The sequence below is a fragment of the Salmo trutta genome, chromosome 21, assembly GCF_901001165.1.
Source record: "Salmo trutta chromosome 21, fSalTru1.1, whole genome shotgun sequence".
Classification (NCBI taxonomy): domain Eukaryota; kingdom Metazoa; phylum Chordata; class Actinopteri; order Salmoniformes; family Salmonidae; genus Salmo; species Salmo trutta.
The window spans coordinates 26,161,534-26,171,861 of NC_042977.1; the positions used below are offsets into that span (position 1 = coordinate 26,161,534).

Sequence of the window (10,328 nt, forward strand, 5' to 3'; positions counted from 1 at the left end):
AGAGCAACAATCGTATGATAAAAACTATAGACTACATTACCCATACCCTATAGTGGTTCTAGATAATATTGGATAACCAGAGACGAATGGGTGACTATTACGCACCATATTTGATTAAGCTTCCTTGACAACATAGGGGAATATTAAATTGCATTCCCATATAATTTGACATAGGGCTACTTCACGTGCAATAGACGAAGAAACGAGTAGCCTAGCAAGTGCACCACCCATCGTGTCCCCTTAGCCAACTATGCGCTACTCTGGGAAACACCGTTGGAAACTTATTCAGTAATGTTGGGGACTGCTAAAGCATTTTGCGGAGTGCTGGCTCATCCCTGTTTGGTAATATTCCTCAATCTTCCAGAATTTTGGGGGGAAGATTGAGTCACACCCCTCCCCCATTCGAGGATACCCTATTTCCATGGGTAAGTCTTGTGTGCGCTTTGAACCGAAAAACCAACGACATGTGGAGATATGTCTATAACAAAAAAACGTTTTAAAAAAACTCTCAGCAGAAAACAGTTTGTTTTTTATTATAAAAAAAACTAACTGGGAAGGCTGACTGAATCAGAAATGGTGTCCTACTTGTTTATGTTTTTTGAATACTACAGCTTTGAGGATTGGGTGAGGTGTAGGGGTGCTGTCATCGGTCTTCTAGTATTTTGGAGTCATTGGTCACGTGGTAACATTTCACGAACTCTATTGGTCCAAGGCACGTGTCTTAGATACCGGACTGCAACGTCACTGGGGGGACTCGTAGCCTATTAAAAATAAGAACGAAAATCCATAGTGAAAGTATTTCAGGAGCAGTTAGCGCCTCTTTATCTACTCGTAGTTTAGTAGTTGAAGCATCAATATTGGATTGGTTCTGAAAGGGGACTACTACTATTCAGTAATTTAAATTGTAGTCTACTTTCTCAACAAATAGATCAATCACAGCAAGCCGGAAAAATACATTTGAAGTATGTTTTTTCTTTGTGAAAAAGGCAAGAGGCGTGGTTTTATTACTACCAAAACTAGATACTGAAAAAAACGGATTTCGTTTTTATTTCCAATTACATTGTATTTCAAAAACGCAGTGGACAAGGAAAGCTAAAACATTCATACATTGGAATTCATAATTTTGTGTGGGAGAGCGAGAAAGGTAGGCTACCAGAATTGGACATTGAGTATTTCACCATGGAAGAAGATGATAATCGCAATGGAGAGCGTCAAGATTCGGGCGAAGAATTCAACAGAGCTATTCTTCCTCTTCTTCAAGCACCTGGGAACCAGCAACCGCACCGAATCACGAACTTTTACATTGATAATATTTTGAGACCAGACTTTGGACGGCGGAAAGACGGGACTTTTAATTATGATGAGAATCACCTCAATGGACGAGAGAATAGTCCTCGCCTTCCCCCAAAATCTGGGCAGTTAGGTGGGACGGTGGCAGGGGAAGGAACATCGAATTCTCGTTCAGTCGGTGAGCCCAAAAAAGATATTGTTGGAGATGCGCCTCTCAAGCCCCGAGGAGAAATTGGAGATCAGTGCCTAAGCTCCGACTCGGATAGTTCTCAAGCCAATTCTGCACCTTCGTCGAAACCTATGCTCTGGCCAGCCTGGGTGTATTGTACAAGATATTCAGACCGACCATCCTCAGGTAAAGTATAGTATTTTCCTTGCCTTAGTATAAAGTAAGAATAGGAATACCATGAACCATTGGATCACTTGTGCAATATAAACTGACTCAGTGAACTAAAGTCAAAATATAAACCTGAAACCATCTCCTGCAGCCGCATTATACAAACATAAAAACTATCCCTTTGTGTAGCCTATTTTCAACTATTTGTCCGAAACTTTTAGGAAATGAATAAAATAATATTCTAATTATTTTTTGGTTGCCAATTAATGTTATTATTATAAAAATGTTTTATCCATAACGACAAGGAAGATTTCGATTGACCTAGAATTCTGATTGGATGATAATGGCGGTTACAAACCAAATATTAGGCATAGGCCTACTATAGGCAATGTTATCGTATTGTTACTGTTATTATAAGTACCTCCTTAAAAATATTTGTCAAGTCATGCAATTATTATCAAGCTGACAATTCCGTTTGAGTAGCCCTAAAAAAGAAAACAATGAAAAGGATGAAAAAGAGAGAAAAGTCAAGACTTTTTGGAGGAAAAAAAAGGATTGAAAGTATCGAAGTATTCAAAATATTGAAGTAGTTAACTTGTAAAGCAACTTTTAAATCAGTATTGAAACGTAGTTTAACGCCATTGTTCCTCACTCGTCTTTGTTAATATTTAATTAGCATATTTTTTGGACAATGGAGCAAGGCAAAAAGTATTCCATCTATATGCGAAATGACTGAGATGCGTGCAATCAGACTTTTAGAGGGCAAAGTTTCGAGAGAAAAACTGGACAGATATTAAGAATAAAAACGTCGTTTTATAATCACTTTTTACTTCCCTCCTCTGCTATATTTAGCATGTAGTTTGTCTTATTCTTAAACTATTATCATATTATGATATTAGGCCTAGCATAAGTGTGTATCTACTGCTGCAGGATGTGATTGTCAGATCTTCCATTATGGCCTATAGCCTAATGTTTTTTATATTTTGAGCTTTTTCATATAATGTCGAAGTAAATACACTTCAAAGTGTATCAAAGTAACAATTATAGATACTGTCCGTTTTAATTTCTAGGCTATTTAATTTCTAGCTAACATCGTTTAAAATTAGCACATTGTTAAACTATATTGGAATATTCATTCAGCTATTTAGAAGCACTAACATGAAGTTAATATCGATAATATGCCATCGTCGTATAACATATAGGCCCTAATAACTCCAACTGCCCTATATTATGCATAATGGAATGAATACATTAACTTCTCTGAACAACTCGAAAATAGTAACAAAAGAAAGTTCCATTACTAAACAAAAAAGTTACCACTGTGTTTTATGTTGGTCTCAAAGCATAGGTCTGCATGTAACGAAATAAACGGTATAAGAAACTTCATTCCAGGAGAACGGAAAAAATATACTTCGATGGAAGATAGGCCTATTGATCATAATAACATTCAGATGCTATTGTGAATCCAATAAACGTGTAGCTGCGAATCGATCTCTTACTTGGTGTAGAACCAGCCAACTCAAAAACAGTTTTATGAAATGTTCCCGATATTCATTACATATTTATGAAGCTTATAAATTTAGTTCCTATGGTAACAGCGAGAAAGGGGCGCCTATACCCCCTCCCTCTAACCCCACCCCCATCAACACCCACCCATCATCCTCTCATATGCACACAAAACCCTGCACCCTTTTACAATACTCTACATTCTAATACAATTTTAGGTCTACAGCTTATTGTGCCTATACTGGCAATTTGGCTAATATTAATACCACTGCTTATTCTGCTACTAATACTTGGTTACTACTGCTATCCTACTAGGTCTATTCTAGCATGTAAGAGTACTACGAATCTGTTTTGATCGACATGATCATCATATTAATTAGTCAGGCATTAGTGATCATGTTATTGAGGACGTTGAAAGCATCATTTTTGTCTGTTTCAAAGTCTGATCATTGAATGTATTCTAATCTACAGGGCCAAGATCTCGTAAACCAAAGAAGTCGACCACTACCACGACAACGACGACGACCCCAAGCAAGGATGACAAGCGTCCAAGAACGGCCTTCACAGCAGAACAGCTCCAGAGACTAAAAACGGAGTTTCAGACTAGTCGGTACCTGACCGAACAGAGAAGACAGAGTCTGGCACAAGAACTCGGCCTCAACGAATCTCAAATTAAAATCTGGTTTCAAAACAAGAGGGCCAAAATAAAGAAGGCTACCGGGAATAAAAACTCTTTAGCCTTGCACCTGATGGCACAGGGACTATACAATCATGCCACATCATCTAAGGATGAAAAATCAGACAGCGATTGAAGAAAATATACAAAGCAATAAATAACTTTAAAGGGCCAGTGTACAAAAACACCAGCAAATATTTAAAACATGAATGACACAGGATTTTGCAATATTCTGTAGGTATATTTTTTTTTATCTGTTACTTTGCTAGGTATTATTACTGCACTGTTGGAGCTAGAAACACCAGCATTTCGCTGCACATGCGATAGCATCTGCAAATCTGTGTATGCGACCAATACACTTTGATTTGATTTAAACCATTTTGTGTTATAAAACTTTTGCCATGTTCTCCCTGGAACTTTAGAATTGCTTCAGCATCAAAGTTTGTTTTGTTTTTCTTTTGTTTTTAGCTAGTTTTGTTTTTATCACATTTGACCGAAATAATGGAAACATGCTGATGTCCAAAGATTTGTTCTGCTGCATTTTGGAAACTGTGAATTTAAATAGCCTAAATAGTGTTTATCTATGTTTTTACGTTTTTTTATCACACTGTTTCCTTGTACTTTGATGTTCATGTTGAAAATATGCTTTCTGAGGTTCCTTTGTTTTGTGTAAAAATACAGCCTGTCTGAGTTGATATGGAGGGAACCATACGCATTAAATGATGCGTATTATCTGATAACAATGCATTTTTATATTCAAGTGCTGCATTAACTATAGCTATCTCGTGAGCATTAAAAATGAATAAATTCAGTAAAATAATTCAGCTTTGGGTACATGTATTGATATGAAACTGAGATTTGATGAAAAATAAATACATAATATATTCAATAGGCCTATAAATTACTTTAAACTTGACCCAAACTATAGAAATGAGTTGAGTCATAAAATGAATGTAGCCTAACTTCACTTTCACGAAAGGACCTATCTTGAAATACCTATAGCATATAGTAAGAAAAACAAAACAGTATTTTATAAACCGAAATATTTGTCTGGTATGCAAGCGCGTAAAACGAACTTTCTTGCAAGTCTACCATTGGTTAACAATGCTATGATTCGCCCCAAAGTTCAAGTTATGCGCGCGTAGCTCATATCCAATGGTTAAATAGGGAGGAGTGGTGGGGGTGGATGACAACAATGGGAATTGAACAGATATCCATTTGGAATTATCATGGAAATGCATCCGTTTTGGGTCACTTCCACCAACAACGAAATCCAATTTAACCCCGGTTCAAATCAGGATTTCAGTGCCAAGCAAGGACCTTTAACTTTGTACCATAGGCCTGTATGGAACATCTTCACTTCAATCATTATACTCTTATGAAACACTTCACCGCTGAAGTAACGTCAATGTGCATCATATATAGGTCTACTGTACAAATAATATATCTCAAATTGTCCATGCATTCCTTAGTTTGAAATACAATTTATTGTTATTTGCAAATAACATAATATTCATATTTATAAACAATACTCAGCGGCCATATTGTTTCTCTAAAAGAAGCTCTGGAATGTTTACATAATTTATTTATCTTGCAATAACTTCTTTTTGTGAATGAAACATTTAGAGGCCTTTGCATGAAATCTGCAATCTGTCACCTGTATATCACGAGACAAAAGTTGCTGTATCTACCAAATTGTGGTCTTATGATGTGAATGATCTTTTATTGTCAATCTTAAGTGTGTGTAAATTAAAATCCAAATTTAAAACACACTTTGCCTTAAAAATTCTGTAAATGAACTTTTCTATGAGAACTGTGCTACAAAGAAATAACACATTAAATGTTTATATCAAGAATGGGCTATTGCCATTAGAGATGGTATACAACGTCAATTCACAACAGAAGTTTTAAGCATATGTATAAAGAAGGTTTTGGTTGTATTTTTCTGTCAGTATTCTTTGATATGAGACAAATGTAAATAATTTGTATCATACTGTGTAATTAACCAATAAGTAAATAAACCACAAGAATACTAAGACAAGTTTAAATCCTTTATTTTTTTTTTATAGTGATATAAACAACATGTCAATAATCAGAGGGCTCTAAAAGTACAGGCTGACCAATAGCCTACTATTAATTCACAAACTGCCACTCTGGGAATCATTGCTGAGGCATAAATGTGATATGGACAAGCGGCATTTATGTTGAAATAACTGAATATCAATTTGCATAACAATTACTGACCTGTCTTGAAGGTAAATGAGACAGCAAGGAGAATTTAATCGAAGTACAGAACAAATAATGCCACTTAAAAATATTGTCCTCTGATAGGCAATTGGTGGGTTTATGTATGATGCATGATCATTTCCTTGATACAAGGCCTGCCCCATGCCTCTTTCTGGATGGGCTAGCTCTCAATACACATATTGGTGGATGTGTTCTCTCATACAGAGTAGACTGCATTGTGTGATTTGCTATTTGCAGGTGGTCATCAGCTAAATAAACCTATAAAGAATACATTATTTCATGCATGGAAATAATGTATTAGACTTGTTTACAGTCTGCAATGTAAGTGGTGTTTACATAAATTGCATGCTGGTAATGACCTAATAGGCCTACTGCAATTCTGGTTTCTTTGGGTTTTATTCAAACAAGCAGCATTTGCACAAAATACCAGGTAGTTATAGTTGTGTTGATTTCTTGGAAGTGGCAACAGAAGTATCCATAGTTACTGTATAATTTCCTTGTAAATACCAGGGAAAACACAAGTGAAACAGTAAATGAAAGTAACCCTACAGTAAAGTAACAGGACTGTAAAGTATTAGTTAAATTACTACAGAGTTCAAATCACTTTAAAAAGTTGCACTCTTCAAGATTAAGTATGAACAGAATTCAATCAAACTTGGTATGCAGAGAAAGCATCTTGTCCCTGCACCAGGAATGGCATTTTTTTTTAAACGACAATGGAAAGGACGACTGTTGGTTTCGCCAGGAAAACATAGTCTACAATGTATTTACTAAATGCAAAATAATAAAAAGAAATGTTGCCCACAAAGAAAAGTTACACATAACTTGAACCAAGGTGCACCATGATGTCTAAGTTATTTTCAGCAGAGTATACCTCATTTTAGTTTTACAATTGAGTAGTGGTCGGGTGACCGCCACAACTCATACCAAAGTCAAAATACAGGTTTACATCTCTAAAGTCATTGGTGCACAATGCTGAATGCAGGCCACCTATACTTAGTGTAGAGTTTAAAGAGAAATAGAGTTTAAAGAGAAAACCCAGCATCTCAAAAAGGTAACATACTCATTTTTGTCTTCCGAAAAGTGCTTAGGTGTGCAATAACTCTGCAGTGATCTCAAAAGTGTTCTAAGAATCCCACGACAGCAATTTCACTCAGTATTCCACTCAGTTGCTATAACATTCACCTTCAAGTAATTTGCTCTGTCAAACATATCCACAGCAGAATAACAAACAGGGAATTAAAAGCTTATGGAAAAATTAAAACTAGGAGGTTCAATAGAATACATATCCTCATAAATGAGCCTTTTGACACTCGTGTTGTTTGGTTACAGAGGAGTTAGTAATCCAGAATGCTGAAAGCTATCCCATCACCAGTTTCTGACTGTAACAGTCTCTCATCAACAAAATCAATTTCCCCTCACATGCATCAACCAAGTAAGATTGATCAAATCCAGAAAAATAATGACACCTTTTGAATATGATCATAATACAGTATACTCATGTGGATTTCAAAACTGCCATGCATAACCAAACACATCAAACTTCAGTCACCAATACAGGTCACAACGTTCTGCAGTCTCAGTATTACCTGATGCTCTCAAACATGTATAGAAAGGCCCCAAAAACCAGAAAAAGGATCCAAACACAAAAGGGAGAGCTATCTGTGCGGACCATTCTCAGCATTGACCTGCTCCTCAATGCCCCAGAATCTCATCTGCATTTCTATTCTTGCCCAGCTTGTGTATGTGGAAGTAACGCCCAACGGTCACTGACTTGATGAGCTCTCTGGGTTAGAAAAGCTGGTGCCTTAGACGCTGAGCTGAGCAACTCGGTTAGTCGGGATCCCCTGATGAAGGTCAAAGCCCTCGGTCACAGCTGCAGGTGGCTCATTTCCTTTAACGCATCACTTCTTCTACACCTCAGAATTCAAAATGTCCCTAAAAAGGAATCTCATTACATGATGTACATTTCTACAAAAATTCCATCGTCAAAAAGCTTGTACGTTCTCTCCTCCAACTCTCCATAACAGTGATGCATGATATCTTTTGAGCATCAAATACACAAAAAGTTCCTGCATAACTCTTCATGTTGATGAAAGTTAAAGTTTGGATAGAAAGTTGTGCCACAATTTCATTCCCTGCCTCTGGACATGAAAATGAACATGATTTCATCCACAACATTCCAGCCACCACTTTAGTCACGAGACTTTAAGAAGGTCCACATGCAAATGCCCACAGACAATGAAGGAATAAATAGCCTGCCCTACATCTTAGTTATCATAAGTTCACATATCCCGTGTCATAAAATTTAACCTCTCCAATTGGTAGAGGCAAAGGGCAGTCTGACTCAAAAAGAAAATACATATCAGAAAAGTATTGATGTCTCTTGTGTGTCTCTCAAACAAAAGACCCATCCTGTCCCTTCCCCCCACTGAGTTATTTATCCATAGTTCTTAAATGCTTCCTAGTCAAACTTGAATATGGAATGAAGCGCTAGGGCTTTGTGGCGGAAATATAATTAAGCTGGTGAAAGATGTATAAGGTGAAGAATAGGGATGACATCAGGCCAATTTCACACTTGGCACTCGGATGGCCGGGCCCAAGCTAGGCTCTTGCCACGCAACACAGATCAAAGCACGCTGCCACTACCAAAAAGGCAAAGGAGGACTTAAGTATGCTAATCTCCAGGACAAATATATTTTAATCTTGTTAGAATACAAGTTAATGCTGCAGATCAGTGACTAAACTTTATAGAGAGTAAGGGAAATATTCACTTTCCAACATTTCTGAATGAGATGGTATTCCTGGACCATTGAAATTGCATTTAAGAAATTGTACAAATGGTTTATCATATAGTCCTCATTACCTGTGTGAAGTTTGCATTTCATCTGAGAAACCCCCTCCAGGAGTCCACTCAGCATACTGCAAAGGCACTAACATGCGTAGGAAATGAGCATTTAGTGGTCCAGTTTGCCCCGCCACTTTGAGCCCCTTGCCAACAGCACCTTGGTAACCCTTGATCTGTCATGAAGTTAAGCTCAAGCCCTAGACATCCAGAGACAGCTATGCACACAAAGCAAAGCTGACACTTTCTTAAGCCAGAATAAACTCCCAACACACAACTTCTAGGAATATGCAACAAGTTGAAAACTTTTTTTTGAAAGAACTGGATGTGCAGTTGGGGGAAAATGCTGTAATTCCTGATGATAATCGAAATTATATATCCTGTTAATATTCAACTTGCCTGCTTCATAGGGTTTATTTTCAGTCACATGTAGTCAGTGGAAGTTTGACCCATACAAAGCTTGACCCATGCATTTGTTCTTCGTTCCTTAGCAAAGGAGGTTTACATTTTTTTTCTCCAAAACTGACCTAAATCTTTCCACAAATAAGTGTAGATACATGTTGGGTAAAACTTTCCAAAAATACTAAATAATATTTAGACCATAAAGCCCCAAAATACACGTGACTATTTGTCATTATTGGATGAAGCTGTGAGGGTCATTATATGAAAAAGGAACAACATTGTCCATGAGGTTTTGCATTTCCCTGGCATATAGCAGTGTGTTCAATCTGTAGATGGTGAATTTACAACCTGTGTGCTCTGAGATGTGTTATCACAATTTTGTTGATCATTTACCTGATTTAGGAATTTACAAACGTTTTTATAGGGAGATAAGCATATCAGGCTATTTTATAGGGAGATAAGCATATCAGGCCATGTATATCTACCAAGGCTCTCCTCTCTTTTTCCCCACTTTGCATTTTTTTTTGTTGTAACACTGAAAATTCTGCTTATCATCGAAAAGGGCTATTTTAGAACAATTGTTGGATCAATTGTCATAATATTTTACATACTTCCCCATATGTCAGAGCACATACTAATGTTTAAAATGATGCCACGACTGGAATTCAATTGTTAGAGACAGCAGATGATGGAACGTAAGGGGACTGCCCATTTCAAAATCAAACCTGGCATGTGGAAAGCCACTATCTCCAACAGTTGAGTTCTGGGCAAGAAATGGCCTGTACAATCAACAGATTTGGAATTCTGTGACATTACAAACAATTCTAAAACTGATCAGCTGATAAAAGTGAAAGCACAAAAGTGGAAAAAAATGCTGATCCAGCTCATCTTGACATTGCCTGTAGGACGCCACGCCATCTTTTTTTGACATGGCTGCTTCCTCACAGTCCCTCAAGGCTGAGTATAGCACATTTAAACTTGGTTATTTATTTTTACACCCATCTTATCCTTATTTTGAGTGCTAC

General features: G+C 37.0%; 1 protein-coding gene across 1 annotated transcript; it reads left to right on the forward strand.

Moving 5' to 3' along the window:
* Nucleotides 1–246: 246 nt before the first annotated feature.
* LOC115157047 (homeobox protein engrailed-2b-like) lies at nt 247–9,787 on the forward strand. Its single transcript, XM_029704932.1, has 2 exons — nt 247–1,645; nt 3,605–9,787. Exons 1-2 carry the CDS (start codon nt 1,180–1,182, stop codon nt 3,943–3,945), a joined length of 807 nt encoding a protein of 268 aa, XP_029560792.1. The 5' UTR covers nt 247–1,179; the 3' UTR covers nt 3,946–9,787.
* Nucleotides 9,788–10,328: the final 541 nt, after the last annotated feature.

Excerpts from the sequence above, each read along its gene's own strand:
- LOC115157047 (XM_029704932.1), top strand. The coding sequence starts at position 1,180 with ATGGAAGAAGATGATAATCGCAATGGAGAGCGTCAAGATTCGGGCGAA. Across the intron at positions 1,646-3,604 it reads TTCAGACCGACCATCCTCAG|GGCCAAGATCTCGTAAACCA; the intron begins GTAAAGTATAGT and ends TCTAATCTACAG.